Below are 24,512 nucleotides of genomic sequence, written 5' to 3'. Positions count from 1 at the left end.
GCCATGCCCCTTCCAGGACTTGGCTGTAACCCTTGTGTGACTTCCATTGGCCATGCCCCTTCCAGGACTTGGCTGTAACCCTTGTGCTAGTACCTTTAGCCATGAACATCCCAGCTCTTGGTCTTTCACAACCTGGGTCATCATTGTCACCTCTTGGTCTGTAAGCACACTGTCCATTCTCATCTATTCAGTATCATAGAATCATTAAGGTTGGAAAACACCTCCAAGATGATCAAGTCCAACTTTACTTGAAGAATTACTTCATCTCTTAAACCAGTGGAAGGTTCTTTGTGGCCAACAGTTTGTAGTTTTGAAGGAACCACAGGTGAATGTTTTAAGCAGTGCTAAAAATAATCTCTCCATGACTCCAGTCCTCTTTCCTGCACATGTTTGGTTGAAAGCTTTTTGCCAAGAAAACCATATTTGTTCTTGCATGGAAGAGTTCATAGCCCACTATAAGACTGAGCTGTCCAGTTCCATTTTCCCAAGAAGCTTTGCCATTCTCCGGCCTTGGGAAAGAGGAGCGCAGGCTCAAGTTGTCCGTTGGTGCATGTGAGACAAGTTTAACTGCTGAATTTGTATCAGGGAACTTGAAACTCGTGATTACAGTGAAACTAATTGTTGATGAACATTGAAACTAATTGTTACCAAACAGAACATGACCTCCCAGGGTCTCAGTGGGTGAGTTGTGTAGATGTCTGACTGCTCTGCTGTTAGGGAATGAAAATTATCTGTGAATTTCTTAAGACCCATGTCTTTCAAACACAGGCTCCAGGAGTTTTATGGAATTGCTCACAGAAAGTACATAAACATGCAGGTCTTTGGGGGAATCAAATATTGGCTAGCTGCAAGAAGTGTGAGGGGAAATGGCTGCATGTAGGACAGTAACTTGAGAAATCTTGAATTAAGCTTCATTGCCAGTGATTGAAATGTTAGTGGACATAAGGAAACACTTTTACACTTTGAGGACAGTCAAGTGTTGGAGCAGGTTGCTCAGAGGTCATGCAGTCTGTCCTGGTGTCTCTGGTTTCTTAATGCTCACTGTCTTGACATGCTCCATTTATCTGTAGAGTTACTTGGTGTCACCTGCAGAAAAAGAGAATGTTGCCTTTTTTCTTCTCAAGCCTGTCAGTTACCCACCAAGGAATAACAAATATCCGGTCAATAAAATCTTCATTGGTCTCAGGAAAAACAATTTCTCTCTCTGTTGGCTAATTATTCCCTGGGTGCCAAGTCTGGAAGTCTCCATCAGTTATTGCTTCAAGTGTCCTTTTAGCTTATGGAAAGCTTCTTGTCCTGTCAGCATTGACAACATTCTCTGGTCCTGCTGAAGTTGAGGACTTCAGAAAAATTTAGAAATGATCCAGGAAAGTGGTGTTGTCCTGGGCAGATTAAGTTAGGAGAGGAAACACAACTTGTCCGTGAGGCATCATCCCAAAGCTGTTTTTGTGCCAAGATGTTCTTGAGGAGCATGGGGAGAAGTGAATCCTGAGTTGCTGCAAAGGCTGATGGAGCTTGTGAGGAGTGAGATTAGCAAATTGTAAATCCAGCACACAGAGATCTCCCAATAATTAATAAGGTCATGGAAGACCTGCATATCCCCGTTCTCTTTCCCACAGTGGCTCAGTTCCCATTATACAGGAGGTCATGGGTTTGCATTCTTCCAAGTCTTGTGCATAAGGCATAACAAGCATTTTTTATAAAAATTATTTTCCTTTGTGTGGAGAAAATAAAGACTAATTTAATGATTTCTTCAGACAGGAGCTTAGCAGTTGGTGGTGTTTTCAGAATTGTTCTTTTCAGTATTAGAATCTCTGCAATTATTCAAGAAGCACATACACTGAAAATGGCATGTTGCTAATCTCATGGATAAGCAGTCACCATCTTTTAACTCAATCCATGAATGAGCAGCAAACTAAACAATAAAGTTTTTGCCTGTCTAAGACTGACAGAAGTTTATCTAATTTGATTTTTAATAGGTTTTGGTAAGTTTTATGGCTAAATTGTTTTAGAGCAGGTTAATTTCTGCCCTAAAACAAACTGTTGTATATGCTAAGAAAACATTTACTACATAAGATCAATATTAACTTGAAAAATATCTGCTAGTATGTTTTTTATGTAGTTTATAAAAATACGGCAATTCAATTTTAATTTTTGTACAGTATCATTGTTTTAAACGGCTAATTGTTTTGACAAGAATGTTTATTTATTTACAACAGTTGTCTATGACCCCTTGGACTAGACAAGACAGTTTGGGCTGTACTGAAATTTGACACTTGGGCTGCTGGAAACTAATGTGATATGAACAGGTGAACACTTGTGTGTCCACATCAATAAAACAGGTGTTTGCAAAAGATTTTTAATTTTGCATGACTGTAATTAAAAATTGAAGGAGATCATCTCCTTTAGGAAGTTTTTTTGCCGAATTGCTCCAGAATGATACAAAGATGATGAAGATAATTCTCTGCCAAGGCTTGTGCACCTCTCAAAGGATGTATTACTGTCATAATCTTTGAATTCTCTTTCCAAAAATGAGCATAATGGATCCCAGGCATTTAGATTAAGACTTTTCACATTGTGTCAGCTCTTTGTGCCCATTTCAAGGCCTTTTGCATCTTTAGGATTGTGGAATTTAATTCTGAACTCACTCACAATGTTCTTGAAGTGGTTATCTGAACTCTTCTCTCATTAGGGCTTGGAACTGGATGATCTTTAAGGTCCTTTCCAACCCAAACCATCCTGATTCTACAACTGATGACTCTTGTCATCAATTGTACCCCATCATTCCTTCCAGAATGCCTTTCCCTAAGTCTTATACAAAGTTTTCTCTCAGGAACTTCAAGATTTTCTGTCAATGACTGACTCAGTTCAGGTGATTTCCATCATCCATTCTATGAGTGCGGCAACAGCCTAAGAGCTCTTGGACCTCACATGTGCTTGTAACACTTGTTCTCTGGGATCCTCTAAACTATTTAAAAGGTTTCTGCAGCAGAGAATATTTCATTGAGGACATGTCAGCAGAACTGGGTGTGCTTGCAGTGTCCATTCTCATAGCCTGTGTTTTGCCTGTAGTGCCGTTCTCTTTTCCTCTGGAAGTGCTCCTCAGAAATTCCAAGCGAAATGAAAAGCTTAAGAGACTGTAACTTGCTTTACCAAGCTGATCCAAAAATTAGGTCACGTGTCTATGCTTTCTGTAAATACTGATTGAAGAATGATGGTAATGTATTTAATTTTGGTTACCATATTTTTTACTGCTTTAGATAAATTTGTTTAATTTTAAAAGCATCTGGAAGTATTATAGGGGTTACCTCTACATTAGATAGTCTTAAAGTGTGCTGTGTCTAATGCCTTAGAATTTTTTAGTAAAAAGAGTGTGATGACCAATTGTTGTCATAACCAAAGTTTAATACATGGGTGGCAAACCCAGGACTTTAATTCTACATTTAGTCCTTTTCCCTTTTGATAGCTGGTCCACAGTCCCAGGGCAGGATAAACTGCTGCTGCCAGAATTCCTTAATTTCTTTTGGAAAGAGAGGAAACCTGAATCATTAGCCTAATAAACTAATGCTTAGTTGTCTAAATTTAGGTGAGAAGAACCTGAAACAGAATTAGCACAACTATAGAGAGCTATTCCCACAGGAGACATTTTGGAGTACTTCCTTTTTTATTATTATTATTTTAATAACTTATTTGTGTACTTCTGCAAATCTTGATATTTCTTAAAAGAGTTGAAAGTACATGAAAATATTTCATCTTTAAATGGTGCTGTTTGCTGAGAAAGCTTTATGAAGTACAGTTAATGCAGGCTATTAACAGGATTTTATTGTGTTTAATTGTGGAAAAGGCAAAAAGGAAGCCAGAATTAGGAAGGTACTTTGAAGAATGAAGTAGATATTTTGTTTAAGGGCAGAAATACTGAAATAGAATTGGATGTACATCCAGGGTCTCCCATTTGCACCATCAATTGCTGTTGGCACTGAACTCTTGTTAGGAGAAGGGAAAGGACTTGCAGTACCTGATGGAGCTGAGCCCAGTCACCAGTGTGGGGCTGGGAGCACAAACAGGCTGAGCAGAAGATGGTCCTGCTATGTTTGTCAACAAGCAAAAGGTGCTACAGTTGTAAATTTTCCCAATTTGTGCACAAAACCACCTTGTGGTTTTCTTAATTGAGGACAGATCCTAATGATGAGCAGAGAACTTCAGGTTCAAACAGTTCACTGTCTTTAAAAATTAATTTACAGTGGGTTGGGTTTATTTTTTCTTCTATTACTAATATAGTTAGTAGCAAATAATTACTAACATAGTTCATCATCTTTCTGGAAGAGACATTGAGTAGAGTTATCTTCCTGAGGTTCTACTGCTGCTGCTCCACCCTGAATTGTCACCCTTGGTACTTAGTTGTTTTCCATGGACTGGCTTTCCCTAAAAGACACAGTGATGGCTCTCTCTTAATGAGCTGTTCAGCCTCTGAGCTAAACGGAATTAAGGGGATTCCATGCTTTTCTAAGCATCATCTTCTCACTAGCCATACTTTTGAAAGCTTTGGTCAAAACCGCATTTGTAATCTGGACAGTGCTGGCCTGCTTGTGGAATAAGCTAAAATATGTAACTGAACTGAAATGCTTGGTTTCTAGTAAGTAACTGCTGAGTATTGCAGCATGAACACACATATTGTCACAGACCCTGCTCTGATATTGGGGATTTTTACATCCTTCTAATTTCCATTTTATTTTCCTGCCTTATACTGTGAGAAACTGGAAATCTTTTTATTTCAGCTTGTTTACATCCTTAGTGTAACCAAAGTCCCAGCCTTAGTGGTTGTGTCTTACCAGCAGCAGAGAAGTTCAGCACAGAGCCAGGGGTGAGGTTTTGGGGGAAGAAGTTATTTGTTTGGAAACAAAATCTTTCTTGTGGATGTCTTGGTTTGTTGGCTTGTTGTGTGGTTTGTGTCTGTGTGTGTTTCTTATATGCAAAGCCCAAAGCACATCAAAATCTGGTGTCTTTGCAAAGACCATTGCAAGGAAGTTTGTTGTTAATAACAGATATTAAGGAGAAATTCTTCCTTTTGAGGGTAGTGAATCCCTGGCACAGGTTGCCCAGAGAAGCTGCCCCTATCCCTGGAAGTGTCCAAAGCCAGGACTGGACAGGACAGGACTTGGAGCAACCAGAGATAGTGGAAGTTGTCCCTGGCCGTGGTAGGGTTTGGAATAAGATGATCTTTAAGATCCTTTCCAGCCCAAATCAGTCTGGAATTCTCTTGATTGCACAGTGAAACCATTGCATGCGGAGCTGCTTCCTTCTTAAATCTATGATTTTGTGGGTGAATGGGAGACAGACTTGGATCCTCCTGTGTTTTTGTAGGTATAGATTAAACTCACCAATATTCCAGTAAAAATAAGGCTCTCTGTGACTTCTGTGTTTGACAAATTCATCTTAGCATCACATATGTTGGTAACAGTATGCAGGTTCTGTGTGTGTGCTGGGTGGGTATGAAACTGTAAAGTTTGTTTGGAATTGGCCTGTGAAAAGTTCAGGAATATCAGAAAAGCCTGGTGACAGAAAGGGACGATAAACGGCCTTGCTGAACTGCTTCCTGTGATTTCTGGTGACTCGTCCAGAATTTTTGAAACACAGAAATGAAAGGGGAGCAGCACATGCCTAAATCTTCTGTCCTGACACTTAAAAATTGCAGATGTGTAAGTGAGATGCAAGGTAAAACTGTATTTCTTAAACAGAATAGAGGGAGCCACAAGCAGCTGGGAAATGCCTGCTTTTAAACATGTACTGGAGCATGTTTGAGATTTGCCTTTAAAAACTCCCATCACCATCTCCACTGTATTACCCTCAGACTGGATTAAAAACAATCTTTTCAAGTGTTCAGCATGGTTCAGGGAACTCTCAGGGACACCTGAGCTGTTCCTCAGAGGGCTCCGAGCCCGTTCTGGGTGGGAAGGTGCCATGTCCCTGCCAGGGCTGGGAGTCCCAGAGCCGGCTAGTGGGGGGCTCTGCTCAGCTCTTTGGCTGTGACCCCACCAGGTTCTCTTCCTGCCTCAGCTCTTCTTTTCCTGTAGTAGGTATCTGCAGCAGCCTGGCTCTTTGTTACCCTGTCTCTTCCCTCCCTAGGTGCTCTGAAGGTATGAATCCATAGGGCTGGCCGTGTTTCAGCGGGAAGCAGCTCCGGCAGGACCCGCTGTGTAATTCTGCATGTGCCACGCGGTTGGCTGCCTGCCTGGCATCCCTGCCAGGGCCGTGTCATGTGGAAAAGGTCAGGGGATGCTTCCTGAGCTCACCCACCTGCCTCAAGAATAGCGATTCAAATTTCTTTTTTTTTTTTTTTTTTTTTAATTATTTGTTTGTTGGGGGCTTTTCTGTAGCTTGGGGTGGGGGGGAGTGTTTGTTTTGTTGTTTGGTTTTTTTGTTTTCTGTTTTTTGTTTCAAATGGTGTCTTGTCAGTTGAATGAATTCTGGAGTGGGGGCAATGCTGTGCATAGAGGGACAAGGAAATTACAGGCAAACTGAGAATCATCTCTGACTGTTTTTAATTGCAGTTCTCTTAACATCTGCTTCCTTTCCACAGTTTACTTATGGGTATGTTAAAATCTAGGATCAAACTTCAGAAGCTTACTAGAAAGACGCGTCTGTGTGTATGAAGTACTTACACCATTTTGTTTATTTTTCAATGGAATTCTCTGTCTTGCATACAAAACAATACTGTAGCCATAGGCAGCTTCTCTTTTTATATTGCACAAAAATAATCTATGAATAGTTTGATTTATGGATGCCATGGCAGTGTTGAACACTGTTAAGTTATGGATCAGCTTTTTTAGTTATTTCAAGTTAGCACATTGTATTGAATTGTAAATATGTGTCCTTTTGTCCCCTGCTCCCAGCAAAGCCAGGTTAGTGCTGAGGCTGTGACACTGCTCCCTTAGAGTCTCATATGCATCTATAAAAAAGCAGTGATATATCCAGTGGATTTTTTTTTAATAAAAGCAATGCTGTCTTTATTTATAGAGTAGATAATTTTAAGCAAGTCACATTGCTTTCATTGTTTTTTCACCATTTCTGTATTCTTGTTTCATTTCATTCACTCATTTATTTGTTTTTTACAGCCTGAGTAGGCAGAGAACTGCTTTGTGTGCAGTGCTAGCTAATGAGGCAGTCACTAAGAAAGATATAGCCTAAAACATTGAATTTCACTAATACCAAATTCAAACTGTTCTGTATTAAACTCTTACAGAGTTAAATGATTAAAAACACTAAGAATTATTATTCTCTGGCAAATATTGGCCAAGGTGATTAATGAAGGTGTTACAGTATATTGTATTATTGAGTTTTGTTTTACAACTGCAAGTGTGTTTTGAGGACTGAGCTGAAGAGTTGAAGCCTCAGTATCTGAACAGAAAACTTTCTGTCCCTGAAACTTTCCTTTTGTAGTTATCAAGGACTTAATGTGGGTTGTCGAGATACCTCTCTCCTTAGATCTGGCAAAAGTGATCCAGAGGAAATGACATGTTTGTCCAAGTACTTTTGCTCCACTCCTCACTAAATCTTAAAAAATCTGAGCAGAAAAAATAAAAGGAATTAAGGGTTATGATGGCTAATGAAAGGAGGATGACATAGGGAAGGGACTAGAAGCGTATAACTGAGAGAACACCCTACATTAATGTAGAAAAATACCCCACATTAATGCAGAAATATATATATATATATATATATATATATACTCTATATATTTTTTATTTTTCCGTGTGTGTGTAGGTACATATGTGTACACACACAATCATCCAAACACTTCCCCTGGTTTTCTCCCTATGAATTTACACTATGTGGGAGTTCTGATGCTGTTCACAGTTAGAAACTAGATGGTGGCTTAGATAAGGCTTCTGGTACTGTCAGATGCTGGAGTTCCTGGTTTATAAATATTTCCAGGAAAAGCTTTTGACCAAAGATACAGATCTCCCTCTGTGTTTGAAAACCTTTTGAAGGAAGAAGATATCCAAGATGATCTCTTCTTTTAATAGCTTCACAAAATAATGAGTAAAGAAACAAAACAGGGTTGGTTTTTTCCCTAGGATGACCTTGTGTTTGTGAAGTGTATTGGATTCTTTCCAGGTAGATTGTGTTTTCCAGATTCTCCATAGTCTTTATGGGAGTCACTCATGCTCTTGCAGGTGGCCCCTTGTACTTAGTGTTTCTTTGAATGAAACAGAGAGATTCACTCTGCAAAATGTATCCCTTGCTAATTTGAACATTCCTGGGGTTGTCAGCTGCTGGCAAAAGATTTGTTACCCCAGGAGAGGAGAAGGAGTCCCTGGGGTTTGGATATGTAAGGCAACCAGGGTTGTGTGGGACCTGGAATACTTTCCACCAGGTAGTCTGGGTTTCAAAAGAGTTCAAGAATTACTTTGAATCAAGCCTACTCTGAGAAAAGGGTGAGCTCGTGCTTTATTTCAACTGAAAACACCCTTCATCCTACCATCAAATTCTGTTGTGAAATTTTTTGAGAGGATAGAGAATTCCTGACAGGAAGTAAAAAAAGATCAAAGAACGTCAGTGTAGAGTCAAGGACCTGGGCTACTGTTTTTGCCTCCCAAAACTTCATGCTCTAATATTATTATCAAATGGCAACAAGTTCCTTTCCATGTTCTCTAAAAGCAGCCCACTCCTGCTGTCCCTGTCCTCAGCAGCACATACAAACACTTAGTATAACCAGTATTTATGGGGATTAGTTTTACACCTGTGTAAACTTAGTTGACTGTGAACGGGCTTCTAGATCAACATTAAACTTCCATCTCGCAGATCCCATTAGATCAATGCAGCAAAAACAGAGCTCAGGCCTTGCAAACCTTCCTGGCAGGTGGTTCCTTACTCTTTCTCTGTAGATTACATGGAGAAGACTTGCATCGGCCTTGTGGAACTATAACCTTTTTTTGGTTTGGCTTGGTTCTGTGCTTCACTTTTCCAGCCTCAAGTGTCTGCTCAGAGATACTAAAAGTTCTGGTGCAGTATCCAACTGATTTGATACCATGCTGGACAGGTCCTCACTATTCCATGTGTGTCCAGTTAAGCTAAAGGAGCTACCTTGTCTTTGCAGACCTGCAAGTGGTACTGGAAAGGGACTTTTTGCCATCAAATGACCTCTGGGACAGTCTGTTGTCATCTCTTTTTAGAGCTGTCTGCTACCAAAGTGATAGTTCCCATGAAAGTCCTGAGAAATACTGGATTTATCAACTAAATGTCTTGGGTTAAATGAAATTAGGGCTCATCCCTTTGCTATCAAATCTCATTACTTTCCCTAAGATGGCTTAAGAATTGCAGTGTGAGCAGGATCTACCAGGAAAGAAGTGTAGAGCTGGCAACGCAGAGAAAGGAGAGAGGGCTTAAATGAATTACTGTTATCTCTTGGTCAGAAAAGAAGGCTGCTCATGAGTTGGACATTCTGAAGGAAACTTTAATTATCCTTCTTCAGGCAGCATCCAAGCATGCCAACAAATTCCACATCTGTCAGAGGATGTTTAATGCAGACAGATTTTTCTGCAGCACTCAGCATCTGGTTCTTCTGTGCTCACACTGACACTTGTTGTGTTGGGAAGTTAAGCATTGCATTTCCCTGTTCCTGGAAAAGGGACATTCCCTGTAAGAGAGGTGAAACCCTTGGATATGTGCAGCCCATGGTAGTGGGAGCTGCTTGTGCTCCTGGTTTTCATTTGAGATGTTCAGAGGGATTGAAGCCCCGTAGAGTGTCAGGGCAGAGTCTGTGGCCTTGACCTGGTACCAGTGTCCCAGGTAGAAGAGAATTGACATTCCCTTCCCTCTCTCCTCTGGAAGCAACACTATTTCTAAATTTTCCTTGTGTGCCTTTTCTATGTATTCTGAACTCATTAGGGCAGGTTTGGCTTCTCAGTGATGTAACAGTCTTAATTCATAAAAATTTGCTTGGGGCAAGGAAGGAAGGAGTAAGAGGAATTGTGATCCTTCTGCTTGGTTTTGATCAGATACTTATGAGCAAAGTACATGTCAACTGACCAAGACAATGACACAGTGCTTTCCTTTTTTACAGTTTGAAGATAAATCTGATGCGGTATTTGATATTACAGAAAAATGTAAGTATTTCTATTTATTCTTGAATGTCATAGTTTCACAAAGCCTTTCTTGGAAGTGTCATTGCTGCTGAACAAGACTGTCTTGCCTTCATCCCAGCCCTTCCTGCTCACTCCCTCCTGCATTGCCTTCTCCACAAGTGCTACAAGTGAGGTGAATGGAAATTAGTGTTTTTTCTTTCTTTGGTTTGTATTACTCAGTTGAGCTTCTGCTTCAGGGTGGTGAAGGTGACTGAGCCATTTCTATGTCAGCAATGTTTTCACAGTAATGCTGCCCTGAAAGGGCTGAGAGTATTCAAGGGATTGCAGTATCAGCCAGATTAGGACACTCACCCTTCTCCTTTGCTACACATGAAGTTGGTCAATTTTCTGACTGTTCACTGGGATTTTTTTCTCCCTAGGTGGTGAAATTCTGGATGCAGAGATGTCTGAGGATGCTGACCACAGCTTAGCACCCGCCCTCGAGAGCTTGTCTTACGGAGTACCGAATCGAGCAGGACCTGAAAATTCACTGCAGGGTGATGATCATGATTATTTTCTGAACTCTGGGGATCTTGCAGGCATACCTGTTGTTGGGAGTGACAACGAAGATGATCAGAATTTCACTCCAAAAGACACTCTTTCTTCAGCAATTTGTGATGAAGATCATCTGGAAGAGGGCAAGAGAGTTCCAGATCACAAACTGGACAGTGAGAAAGAAATTCAGGTTCAGAATGCAATCCAGAAGGATCTCGCTTCTCCCTTTGAACAGGGCCCTGTGTTTAAATCACTTCGAAAAGATTTTAGCATAACACGAGATAATGGCAAAGAGACTTTTTCAGCAAAGGACAAGAATAGAGAAGGACATTTTCAAGAATGTGAAAAACAGTTGGAAAAAATCCCTAAAGATGTGGATTCTAGGTTGAAAAGTGGTTTTCTTGACAATACAGGTAACTGTTGACATCACAGACCTGGCTGCCCAGCAAAGAGGAAGAAAGAACTAGAGAGAAATCAGCAGTAGGGCTAATTATTAAAAACATCACCTTGTTGAAGAGAACAGGCAGAGCTGTGTTAGGGGAGCATTTTGTGAAGAACCCTGAAAACCAATGAACTTTGTGTTAGGAGGAGGATTTGCAAAGGGCTTGACATGGTCAGGGAGGTCTCATCCTCCACAACTTGTCACAGAGCCTCAACATATCCTTTGTTGTGGTTTCCTAAACCAAGCTGGGTGACAATTCAAGCTTCCTTTTGGTTTTTCTCACTGTTTTTTATAGACCATGGAACTTCTTAAAAGAAAAGGTGATGAAGTTTAGGTTAAGTTGATGGCCAGTAAAGATTTTTTGAGTGAAGCACCAATTCTTCACTAATGTCTAGGTATTTGAAACAGTATGGATTTGATAGTATCAGGGAAAGTCTTGCTAGAAAGGAGTTAGTGTTGGCAGGAACTAAGCCAGAACATAGTTTGAAATCTGCTTTTCCTGGGAGACTGCTCCCCTTCTTCCTCCAATACTTGTGTCTTGGACTTCATCCAGCCAACGTGGAGAGAATCAAATATGCCTAAAATTCCTTTCTAATTTGACAGTCTCCATAATCTTGCTGCCCACACACTTATTTTTGACTTCCCAAGCTCTGAAAGTTACAGCAGAACAGTGAATGAAGGAGTTAAGAATAACCAAGCACATGATTTAGGCTTATTCAGCAGAGCGAGGGTGAGCCAGCACGTGAGGGACTACTGGCTGCTTGTTCACACTCACAGCTTACAGTTCTGAGGTTTAAACTTCATATGTTCAGCAGCAGCATCTTAAAATCAGTGCTAGCAGGTGGCACCAATGATAGAGAAGCAATAAAGATATTTCTTTAAATAAAGAAAAGTTACAGATCTATCTCTACTTTTACCTTCAGTTAGAAACAAAGGAAGGAATGTTTCTGTACATAAGATATATTTCATAAAATTGTAAATACCTGCAGTTAAAAGATCAGGTGAAGTAGTCAGTAGTTGAAACCTGAAAGATAAATGTTCATGGTAGCATCCGGTATGTAGGCAAATCCACAGTTTTTAAATGATATATTCTGAAAAAGCAGAAGATGCTATTTCCTGAGAAGAGGGGAAAAGTCAAAAGAACAGCAAAGAAAAGGCTGGAAGATGTTGCTCTGAAAAGTATTTTCTGATTTAAATATCAAAACAGGAATGTCCAGAACCTGCTTGGTGTGGAAAATTCTGAATGAACAATTTGTGTCGGAAGTTTACAACTATTTTGCTGGAATGGGAAAATAAATGATCCAATAGAATAATTCTAAAAGAGTCAATTCTCTTTAGGGATTACCAGCTTACTTGCAAGGAGGAGAAAGGGAGTAGTTTAATAGTGGTGAGGTGCTGTCTGACACTGGGGTTGGGGAGCAGAATGAGACTCTGATAGTTTTAAAGGAAATGCATTGGAACCTGTATTCATTTCTATTTAATGTATATGTTTTCCTCAGTTCATAATCAAGTAGAAGAAACATTACGGACGCAGTTAGCGCCACAAACTCCAGAAACTAACTTCAGGGTAAGCTATAGATCTTTCAACCACTTTTGCAAGTGCAGCGATATGATGGAATAATTCAAAATACGTATTTTGCATTTGAGTGTAAATTTGAGTGTTAAGGAAACTGATCTTCTGACTCTTAGACATCTTTGCTACTTAAACAGTACATATAATTTTGTAAAATTTTCCTGACCCTCTCTTTGGATTGAGGATTCTTTTGGTAGCCACTTTCCTGTTCAGCATGGTTGGAGTGACCGGTGAGCCGAACCTACAGCTGGATGCATCCACCTGACCTGCTGCCTTTTTTCCACATGAGCCAGGGAACAGCTGTATCCACAGGAGACACTCCCAAACAACCAACTTACAGAGCTGGGTGTCTTCTGCTTTGGTCAGAGGAGTGGAAAGCATTGGGGGTGGGATGAGAGAGGGGGCTGCAGGGAGGTTGAGGCAGCAGCTGCTGCCCAGCATTTCTCCCACCTTGGCAGGACCCAAATTTCTTGATCTGCAACACAAACTCCCCTTGGCAGCAGCCCAACTCCTCATGGCAGATGCAGGAGGGTGAATTCTTTTTCATATTATTGTTTCAGGAGTCTAGCTACCTATTTTCTAGTAAGGAATCTATTGGACAAGAGCTGGGGAATTCCTTTGCACCAAATATTAGAATTAAGAAGGAGCCTTTGGATGACGAATATGCTAAAGCTATGGCCCCACAGCAGGGACTATTAGACAAAATTAAAGATGAACCTGGTAATTCTGAGGTAAGTTTCCCATTGCATTTCTCATTTTGGTCTGACAGCTGACCGCTTAAGCTGAACATGAATTCAGCAATTTATTTAGTTTGTTGACCGAAATTTAACTTGAAGAACATAGTTTAGTAGAAGGATTTTTCCCTCTTACAGTACTATGAAACCCACTCCCCCTCAACTTTTTGATGTCTTGTTACCTTGTCTCTGAAAATGTTTTTCTTTTCAGTTAGAAGCAAAGCCAAATGCTCTAAAACTTCTGTTACTACATCTGTCGCAATATAGACAGTTTATCTACCTAGGAAATAAACTGTAAATCATATTTTATAAAAATACTTTATGAGCAGTCACAATTAGAGATATGAATAAAAGCAGTGTTATTGCTGCTACTCCCTTCTTAAAAGTTGCCTTTGCAAGCACACTAGTTTGTTCTTGTTTTAAATTAACACTTAAAGGTCTTACCAAAATATTTGAGTACTTACACATCAATGAAGTCAATTTAAGTATGTGTTTAAGTAACTTTCTCATTCAAGACTGACACTTTTTATGATGATACAGGTAAAACTCAGTAATTGAAACCTGGAAAAGGTCTGACCTCTGGACTGAGTAGTGCTGGGGCCAGGATTGCTGAGCTCCAGCCAATCTCTGTCCCACTGGTTTGCTGTGTGACACCAGGGAAACTAGCTGTGCTGCAATTCCTGTCTCCTCACTGCTCATATCTGAGTTACATGTCAGACTGGATATGTTAAAGGTGTGCAGAACTTCCCTAAGTGATGCATCCCTTTGCACCGACACACAAGTGCTGGTGTTCCTGTGCAGGTGTTAGTTTTTAGCATCAGTCTCTGTTCTTCTGCTGAACCTCCTCTACTCTCTGGGCCTGTCTTTCCAGCACTTTTTCTTCTTTTCCCATAATACTCTCAATTTAATAAGTAAAATATTTGCAACTTCAGATTTTACTGTCCTTCTGATTTGTTCAGTCTCTGCGGGATTGTTTGGGTTTATTTTTCCTTGAACCTATAGAATATCAAACCATGTGTAGATTAGTTAAATCTGTCTCTTCTTTTATCCTCCCAAGATGGCATCTGCTGTGTGGATTTGTGTGGAATGCAAGGCGAGATGTCTGTGGTTATCAAAGATCATATTAATAAGTAAAAATGAAGACTTGAAGAATTTAAATGTCAAATATCGTATGGTTCAAAATATTCCTTCCTGGAGTAAAATCCTGTGATTATCAACTCTGCCTGATACTGGAAAAGTAGGAGAACTGAGTTCATTTTGTTTTGCTTTAGATTGGAATTATTATGGGGGGATTTTATGGATTATTTTTATATTTTCTGAAAGATAAGAGCATTTATTGCTGTAACCAATAGTTGGAGCTGAAGGTTTTTTGGCTTTCAGCATTGTTTTGCTGCTGTGAAACTGCTTGATCATGCACAGTTGATGTCAGGATTTGCCTCCATTTCTTTTCCTACTCTTGACTAAGGATACAATTTCAGTTAAAGTGCCTTAAAATCTGTATGTCTGAAAAGGATTAATTTTTTAATAATAATAATAATAATAATAATAATAATAATAATAATAATAATAATAGTGCTTAAGAATCTCATCACAGCATGCCCGTACCCAGCTTAGAGCTTCTGTACCTGAGATTTGATTGTTTCAGTCTGATTCAGTTCACATGATCAAGGAATACCACTGCCTGTCTCCTGGGAAACATGTTGAGAAATAGTTTGGTTGTCTAGTATAGGAACTTCTAATTTTTCCACAGGAGTGAGAGGAGAATTCAGTTTGAACATGTGCTCAGTGGAGGTTGTTGTGGGATTTTGGGAGCTGGTGGAAGCTGGGGGGGAGCATCTAACTGCCACTAGCAAGGGAGAGCTTCCTTTTGCTTAGTGATTCTGAATTGGTTTCCCTGGCAGCCAGGCAGCAACTGTGAATTTAGCTCAGTCATAACATGACATCATGCCTCACTACTCCCAAATGACTGTAAGTAGGCTAAATCTTATCATCTCTGTAGTTCCAAGAGATTATGCTATTCAGCCTATTAAGATTTATATGTGGGGTGTTCCAAGCCGCTTTCTGGCTCAGATTTCTAGGGAGAGCAGGGGCAGGAAGCCTAGTGTCAGTGTGAATAGCTGCTGGGGACTAAGGCAGTCATTTGTAGCATGTCAGCTATTCCACCAGCAGCTGTCCAGGGATTTTCTCATCCTGTACCAAATGTGAGGTGATTCCCTTTGTGCTGAAGGTGGGACTGTGATGGTCTGGCCCTGGTGGTGCCAGCCTTGGTCTGCTGCAAAGCTTCAACTTAGGCTACTCCAAGGTCCTAACTCCTGGTTAATACAGAACTCTCCCTGATGAGGTCTCAGCTCTATTTCATTGCTATCCTTCTTTATGTGAAGATAAAACTTATTTCCCAGAACAGGGACAAGAGCTGCAAAAGCACATCCAGCTGGAAAGTTTGAATAGAAAGCAGAGATTTCCTTAAGCTTTGGCCGAATTCTGAGGTGTCTTGGAATGCAGCTGGAGAGGCGGATGCACCAGGCAGCCCCACCTGTCCATTTGTGCCCCCTCAGGTGTGGTTTGCTGTGGAGCTGTGAGCAGGAGCTGTGTGTGGTGCTCACTTGTCACCCAGCCTTCGGAGCAGGCTTAGGACACCCACTCTTCCATGAGCTTCAATGCAGCATAGTGAAAGAATGGAATCATGTAACCTGTTATTACATATGTATATTCTCTTTTTCCCTTCCCTTTCTTTTAGGAGTACGGCCAGCAACCAAAATCTCAGGAAGGGGAGCTGAAAATCAGTGCTGTTTTTTCAGTCAGTGGCAATCCTTTTGGTAAGGAATAGGCAAGACTAATTCCATTTAAATCTGTAAAATGTGTCACCTCTGCAAACACTCTTGCAGGTCACTCCACATTTTGTTCTCTGTGTCTGATCCCAGTAGGAATGAAGAACTAGTTTGGTTTAGAGAGAATGAAATTGAGATTATAAAATAATTGTGGTTTCAAGGCATAGGAAAATGAATGTGAAATGCATAAGAGAACTGAATGTGTTAAATAGTCTTAAGCTGAAGAAGAACAGATTTAGATTTTAGAAAAATTAGATTTAGGTTTTAGAAAACAATTGTTCCCTGTGAGGGTGGGGAGGCCCTGGCAGTGGTTGCCCAGAGAAGCTGGGGCTGTCCCATCCCTGGAAGTGTCCAAGGCCAGGTTGGACACTGGGATGAAGCAACCTGGGATATTGGTGTGTGTCCCTGCCCATGGCAGGGGATGGAATGGGATGGTCTTTAAAGGCCCTTCCCACATAAACCATTCTATAATTCTATGAAAGGGATGCTAAAAGTGCATTCTCCATCTTCAGAATAGTTATAAGAATCTGCTATGCAGAAAACCAGCACAGGGCATGTATTTGTGGAGAGTTCATCTGCTATTTGATTCTCCTCTAAACCCTGACAACCCAAATAAAGCCATGAGCCTTGTGCTTGCCCCTGCACATCAGTGAGTTCTGTGTAATAGATCTGTAGCACTTATTCTTGTTTTCTCTGTGTGGTTTTTTTTTTTTCAGTTCCACAGCTGTCATCAGGTTTCCAGCCTGCTGTGGCATCCTCTGGCATGAGTAAAATGCTACCCTCAGTTCCAAGCACAGCTGTTCGGGTTTCCTGTTCTGGCTGTAAAAAAATCCTGCAGAAGGGGCAAACTGCCTACCAGAGAAAAGGCTCAACCCAGCTCTTCTGCTCCACACTGTGCCTCACTGGATATACCATTCCAGCTTCTCGCCCACCAGCTTCCACCAAGAAAACCTGCTCAAGCTGCTCAAAGTAGGACAGTGCTTTCATTTGTTCTACTAATAATTTATATTCAAGCAGATAATGAAAGACTTCAGTTCTGTTCTTGTGCCCCTTGCTGTGTCAGTAGTGCTGCTCCTTTTACTCTTCCCTTCAAAAATTGGTGGCTGATGCTGTTCCTTGTTAATTGGTCTGTCTGTTTGCAGTTCCATTTCCTTAATTGGGTTTTACCTACATATAGATTTAAAAGCTTCTGTGGTGCAGAATGCATCTTCTCTTTTTTTGACTTAAATGAGCCAAATATGAATAACTGTATTACTGTATTACAAAATCTTCCTGCCATTTCAAAATGTCATTGCACTTTCAAAACTACTAACAAGAGTACATTTTTAAAAAGTATTTTATGCATTATTTCTTCTAGACAAAAATAGATTTATGAATCCCTAAAATGAAGTAGAACTTGTGTGAGTTAATGTATTTGAGGCAGAATATTTCCTCAGATTCTAAAAAAAAAATAACTTTTCTTTTAGCCTCTATTGTGTGATCTTTGGTTTCTATAGGTCTTAGATTTTCAAACCTCATCACTGCTGCTTTCATAACATGTAGATACATTAAACTTATTAAGAATTGAATTTTTTAGGTAATCGGATTTTCAGCACCCAAATAAATTATTTTCTACCTAGGCCTAGAGTGGAAAGGTGAGGCTTGCCTTTTTTGAGCCTATTTGGACAAAATAATTTAGAAAATACCTAAATTTTCCACAGTCCTGCTGGATACACAGTCACAAATCTTCAGTTTTTAGTTATGAAAATTACTTTGCCAAAGGAATGCTGCTTTGTTCATCACTTCTTCAATAACAAATTTATTGCTTCAATTTTTACAAGGGCAACTGAACTTAAACTTCAGACTTCAATTAATTATTCTTTTCACTTGCTGCCTTAGTGTGAAAAGGCCTTGGAACAAAGTTTAGAAGTCTTGGTAATTTGTATTTATTCTTTTGAAAAATGAGTTATGTCGGACAGGATGAGTGAGAAGGAGACATCCTTCCAAGCAAGGAGGTTATATAAATATTTTCTCCTAGTTTTCTGACTTCAGGGATTCAAAACTATTCTGTGAAGGACTGTTTCAAAAGGAAGAAGAAATAAGGAGAAAGTTCAGTGTGTTAAATCAAACAACAAATAAACAAAATTCTGGATGAGAAATAAGAAAGTTTAAATACTTATTAGACCATGGTGGACCAAACTAATGGTGATTAGAAATTGTGGCCTTTCATTTTTCACTTTTTTTCCCTGCTCCCTTATTTGCTAAAAGGAATTATTCAATATATCCTGCTTTCTAAATTTTTTGTTAATAAAGACTGTGCAACACACTTACTTTCTCCAAGTTCCTTTAGAAAAGATTTAATGTTAGAGCTTGTGCTTTTTCTAGGCCACTCCTAAGTCCAGGTGCAAAACATTTCACAAAATACCTACTTAAGAACTGTACTTCTCAGTTGTTTTCCTAATAGGAAGGCAAAATTGAAGTCAGATATGTAGACAGCAAAAAGTAAAGGTTTAAATTAAATGGCTCCACCCTTTCCTGGAGAATGTTTGGTCTCCAGAGTAAGCAAGAACAGCAAGTTGACATGAAACCAACATTAATCCTTTATCTCTGTGTTTGTTTTTCTTTTTCCATAGAGAAATTCTAAATCCAAAGGACGTAATCACTGCCCAGTTTGACAACACAGGCTCCAGTAAGGATTTCTGCAGCCAGTCTTGTCTGTCCACATATGAACTGAAGAGGAAACCTATTGTCACTATCCACACCAACAGCATTTCCAGCAAGTGCAGCATGTGCCAGAAGAATGCAGTGGTAATGGCCATTTCCTCATTTGAATTTCTTTAGCTTAGCACGTATTCTTTCTGTCCTTGCTGAACATTCCTTTTCTTCCAGATCAGGCACGAGGTGAATTACCAGAATGTGGTGCACAAGCTCTGCAGCGATGCCTGTTTCTCCCAGTTCCGCTCGGCCAACAACCTGACCATGAACTGCTGTGAATATTGTGGAGGATACTGCTACAGTGGCTCTGGCCAGTGTCACATCATGCAGATAGAGGGACAGTCCAAAAAGTTCTGCAGTTCTGTATGTGTGACAGCTTACAAGCAGGTACATGTGATGGGACAAGGGGAAATGGATTCCCACCGTCAGAGGGCAGAGTTAAATGGGATATTGGGAAGAAATTCTACCCCATGAGGGTGGAGAGGCCCTGGCACAGGTTACCCAGAGAAGCTGTGGCTGCCCCTTCCCTGGAAGTGTCCATGGCCAGGTTGGACACTGGGGTTTGGAGCAACCTGGGATAGTGGAGTGTGTCCCTGCCCATGTCAGGGGGTGGAACAGGATGGGCTTTAAGGTTCTTTCCAACTCAAAACATTCTGGGATTCCATGATTCTGTATTTGGACAAAATACTAAAAATAGAATCAATCTTATTTTTTCATTAGATTTTAGGTGTTTTAAGAAACACCCAATTCTACTGGTTGGTTATTTCAGTTACTGTATTGGTCTAAGTTAACTGCTTTTGTCATTTCTAGAATAACAAAATCAATAAGGTTGGAAAAGCCCTCCAATATCATCAAGTCCAACCTTCAACTAAATACCTCAGTGCCCACTAAACCATATCACAAAGTGTCACAGGTCAAAGTGGGTTTTAAACAGTTATAGGGATGACAATTTGCTGCTTAATCTTTGCCCAAGCGTGTTGCTCTTTTTTCCTCACCACTGGAGCAGCTACCAGAGAATTCCAATGTGGGAGAAAACATAGTGGGACCCCCCAGCAGCAGCCCCCTGTGACTGTTTTCAGCCTTGAGATGCTTCTTAAAGACTATTCTTTATTAAATTGTAGCCCTTGAACTATGTGGAGGGGAAAAGTCATAGTTGATAACTGTGATTTTAACTTTTAAATTTTTTATATTTATTTTTGATTATTCAAGACCTGAGCATTTAAAAGAACCTTAATTTATTATAATAGCTCAATTATTTTTGAATGATTTATTCTAATGCAATTACTTCAGGAAAAATTTCCCACTGATAAAAGAATGGAATTTCATTTTGTGACTTGACTCTACTGTCCAATTATCCAGACCACTTAGGTCAAGAAAGGCCTAATGAAGTAAAAAAAAAAAAGTATGGTAAATGTATTTCATCCAAAAAATTACCTTCAGAATTAGTTGTCCTCTGAAACAAATCTGGAAATAAAATTAAATGTGCTGGAAACATTTTCATGCTGCTTTTATATCACACATCAAAACCCTGTATGTGATAGTTTCCTTGAAAATACAGTATGTTCAAAGCTTATAAGGTTAGGTCAAATATATTTTAAATTGATTTTTAAACAGCATTTAGCTCAATTGTCAGGTACATTCTGATACTTTTTGGAGATTCGTGTGTGTCTTTAAATCCCTAAAAGCTCTGTTCTGTCCTGTGAAGAGCTGGAATAGCTGGTGATAGAACAAAGTGCATTTTTAAGGCTGTCATACTAAAATAATCTGGTGCACTAATTCTCAAAGTTTTTTCCCAAACTTAAAGACTTTAAAAAACCCTTAACCACAGAAAATGTGTCTGAGAGGTTTTTTCCTGTGTCTCTCTCAAAAGAAGTTTGTAGACCACACACTGGAAACTGTGATTACTACTGGCAGATGGATCTCTTTCCCATTTTGCTATCAAACATCATCAAGAAGGAACCTTCTTCTCCCTGTTCCTTGTTTCCTCATCTCTTCATTGGGAATATTGTTTACCTACACAGCAGATGCATTAAAAACATAAACAAAATGTCAGTCCTCAGCAAGATGTTGGAAGTTGTCTGATACAAGGTGCTGATCTGTGCTAATACAACCTGTAGGAATGTTTGCAGTACCCTGGTTAAAGTGGCCTGGGAAGGTGTTCAAACCAGATCTCAAATCAGTGAATCTGCACCATAAATAACACAGCTGTAAAACAAGTGCTGTTTCAAGCACACTGGCACATTTTATAAATATTTTATATATTAGTGACCTTTTCCAGGTTAATAAAAAATGCCAAGTTTCAAATGAACAATCAGTTTCCATGTTTCCACAGAAGTCAGCTAAAATTACACCCTGCACACTGTGTAAATCTCTGAGATCTTCAGCTGAGATGGTGGAGAACACAAATAACTTGGGGAAGACAGAACTGTTTTGTTCTGTTAACTGTTTGTCAGCATACAGAGTAAAAATGGTCACTTCTTCAGGTAAGCTTATCCTTTTACTTCCGTAGAAACTTAATTTAATGTGTCTCATATCCTGACTTTATTTGTCTTGAAAGTTAAGGCTGTTCTTTTTTAAGTTCTTGTTTGGGAGGGTGGAAGATGGCTTTTTTTATTTTAAAGGGAAGTGCTGAGATGGGAATGAAAGGGCATTCTATTGTAGATAACTGTAGCAGTGAGTACAGCTATTTCAGTTTTGGTTTTAGGGAGCTTGAACATGATAGCCAATCCTCAATGTATATTTTTGCTCTTCTAAGTGCAGCTGGTGGATTTCCCAGCTAGACAAACCTCTTGTGTGGACATGTGCCATACCACTGCTGGGACTCTTCTCCCCCTTGTTCCCTGGGCTGAGCAGCTTTATTATCTCTGCCCAATGTCACATGGAGCTAGGCAAACATTTTCAGCTATTTTTCATGTGGAAATAGAAGAATGCTTACTGACATCCTAGGGATACTGGGAGATTAATTAAATTTCTGGCAAGCAACAGGCACAGCAGCTGCAGTGTCTGCTTCTGAATCTGTGAAAAAGTCATCTTGGGCTTCTGTCTGTGCCTTGGCTCGTCATTCAGACTCTGTTTTTGTATGCACGGTACAAAATTAGCCGCAATACAACTTCATTTTGCATAAATCACTTTTTCTTCTCTGTTTCACCCTCAGGTGTTCAAGTTCAGTGCAACAGCTGTAAAACCTCAGCAAACCCTCAGTATCACTTGGCTATGTCAGATGGGAGCATACGCAATTTTTGCAGCTACAATTGTGTAGTAGCTTTTCAGGTGTGACATCTAGGATTTCTTCTTAGCTGAATTAACAGAATGCTGAATTGATGGTGGAAATACCCAGGTGCAAAATGTAACCCTATAAAGTGAAGCCTGTCTATTTGCTTTCCCACAGAATCTGTTCAACAAACCTGCAGGACTGAACTCCTCAGTGGTGCCCCTGTCTCAGGGTCAGGTCACTGTGAGCATCTCCTCGGGGACAGTGGTCTCAGCCACTGGCACCACCTCAACTGTGTCCCCCAGCTCCACAAGCACCTCGGCTGCAGCAGGGCTCCAAAAGTTGGCTGCCCAGTGCCAGCAGGTCACCTTTACCCGCTCTGTTGTGAAAATCAAGTGTCAGCACTGTAACAGATCGTTTGCCACCAAACCAGAACTGCTTGACTACAAGGTAATAAAGATCAGGGCTTTCAAAGCTCTTTTTTCAGAAACCCACAGAATTTATGTAATAAATGTAGTTTAATTAATTAATGTAGTTTATGTAGTTTATTAACATTAATGTAGTTTATGTGCACTGGTCTGTCAGTATGGCTTTGTTGCTTGCCAGGATCTGCTATGGATGGTTTTGAAACTGATTTGGCTTAACTGATCTCAAATTAATACTGATACTAGCTCTGTGGTCTTAAAACCAGAAAAAAAAGCCTCCCAAAAAAACCCAAACCCAATGGTTGCCTGTCTAAATAAACACATCTATATGTTTTGGACCCAGGGATGCTCCTTTTAATCGAAGGACAAAGTTGCTGAGGGCAACACACATTGGTGAGGGCTTTCTGCAGAAAATTTTGCTTTATTATAAAACTAAATGGGGACACTTATTTACTGGTGCTCTGTTGCTGATTTCTAAGGGTATAAATACTTTTCTGCATTTCTATTAACAATTTAAATGTATTATCTGGAATGTGACTCATTCAAACACTGAAACCAAAACATTCTGGCTGTGTTGCAGGGTAAAATGTTCCAATTCTGTGGGAAGACCTGCTGTGATGAGTATAAGAAGAAGGGCAATATGACAGCTTTGTGTGAATACTGCAGGTTTGAGAAAATTATCAAGGAGACAGTGAGATTCTCAGGCATAGATAGAACATTCTGTAGTGAAGGTAAGCAAGGGCAAAACCCTGTCTCAGAGAAATCAAGTCACAAGTGTTTTGTCTTAAAACTATCAGTAATATTTAAAGAAATCTAATATTTTTAAGTTAGGAATCTGGTTTTTAGGTTTAGGAACACACAAACCTGTTCACACTTTACATTTTAATGATATGTTTCAATTAATTATTACAGGTATCACTAAATACAGGAATTAGGAGTGCTGAGGGATTGTCATATTGGTATTACAGAATGTTTTTGCTGTTTTCTTTTAGTTTGTAAACTGCTCTATAAACACGACTTGTCTAAGCGCTGGGGAACCCACTGTAAAATGTGCAGTTACTGTTTACAAACTTCCCCCAAACTGGTCCAGAATCATTTTGGGGATAAAAGGGAGGAATTTTGCTCAGAGGAGTGCATGTCTAAATTCACAGTTTTGTTTTACCAGGTAAGCAATATTCTCACATTCTCTAGGTTTTTATACATATAACCCTTGTTGGTGTTTCCAAGTGTGTTCAATTTCTCCCTCACTCTGTTTTCCTAGATGGCAAAGTGTGATGGTTGTAAGAGACAAGGTAAACTCAACGAGTCCATCAAATGGCAAGGGGAGATGAAGCATTTTTGCAATCTGCTTTGTATTCTGTTGTTTTGTAAACAGCAAAGTGCTTCTGACACTCCACTCCCAAACAACACAGGTAAAGCAGGCTGGGGATGGTATTGCCTTTTGATGTGTGGGGTAGTGAGATGGATGTATATCTGCAGACTCACTTCAGTGAACTCTTTAAGATCTGTCTTCTCCTGGGGAGTTTGTCTGGTGCTGTTGAGTGGGCTGTGATTTAGATTGCTTTTACTTGAGACCGTTTCAAACTTCCGTTGGTATAAAATACAATTGCTTTGCGTACCAAAGAAATTTTAAAGAAGATGAAGCAAAAGCACTTGCTTTCAGTCACTTTCATGAAACAAAGGTCTGTTTCATTGGGATAAAATGTACAGATGTGTAGTGCAGATGTGTTAAATATCTAGCTTGTCTTCATAACACCTAGAAGATATGGCAGAATGTTAATATTATTTTAACAATCAAGTGGTGAAATTAGTAGGCTTAATGGTTTTAAATACAGACTTCTATATATACATTTAAACCAGCCACTTCTCTGCAGCCTGTAGGCTTATGAAGAGTTCCCATTTCTGTGTCATTAAGTGTTGATTCTTGTGAAGTATTAGTTGCAAGGTTTAGCAAGTGCTGTAGCTGTTTCCTTGAGCATGGAATGG

The 24,512-nt window shown here is 39.8% G+C and overlaps 1 protein-coding gene across 20 annotated transcripts in view; it reads left to right on the top strand.

The window, feature by feature from the left end:
• The window catches only part of LOC111939182 (zinc finger MYM-type protein 4), a 42,723-nt gene that overhangs the window by 747 nt on the left and 17,464 nt on the right, over positions 1-24,512 (top strand). For 2 of the 20 annotated variants that reach the window (XM_086863575.1, XM_086863572.1), the window contains exons 2-15: positions 10,064-10,106; positions 10,505-11,032; positions 12,561-12,628; positions 13,195-13,365; positions 16,106-16,184; positions 16,913-17,165; positions 18,809-18,983; positions 19,065-19,277; positions 21,223-21,373; positions 22,045-22,160; positions 22,279-22,551; positions 23,107-23,257; positions 23,519-23,691; positions 23,788-23,938. In XM_086863575.1, coding sequence (XP_086719701.1) covers positions 10,064-10,106; positions 10,505-11,032; positions 12,561-12,628; positions 13,195-13,365; positions 16,106-16,184; positions 16,913-17,165; positions 18,809-18,983; positions 19,065-19,277; positions 21,223-21,373; positions 22,045-22,160; positions 22,279-22,551; positions 23,107-23,257; positions 23,519-23,691; positions 23,788-23,938 — 2,545 coding nt within the window. Of the gene's footprint in view, positions 1-538; positions 682-3,002; positions 3,218-6,123; positions 6,266-10,063; positions 10,107-10,504; positions 11,033-12,560; positions 12,629-13,194; positions 13,366-14,425; positions 14,606-16,105; positions 16,185-16,912; positions 17,166-18,808; positions 18,984-19,064; positions 19,278-21,222; positions 21,374-22,044; positions 22,161-22,278; positions 22,552-23,106; positions 23,258-23,518; positions 23,692-23,787; positions 23,939-24,512 lie in introns of those variants that run through there. The other 18 variants (XR_015279386.1, XM_086863580.1, XM_086863590.1 and 15 more) reach the window with 16 other exon arrangements.

Source organism: Cyanistes caeruleus, chromosome 26 (assembly GCF_971803275.1).
Source record: "Cyanistes caeruleus chromosome 26, bCyaCae1.hap1.1, whole genome shotgun sequence".
Classification (NCBI taxonomy): Eukaryota; Metazoa; Chordata; class Aves; order Passeriformes; family Paridae; genus Cyanistes; species Cyanistes caeruleus.
The sequence above is the reverse complement of the archived record's forward strand: the minus strand, read 5'-3'. Positions and strand labels throughout refer to the sequence as shown.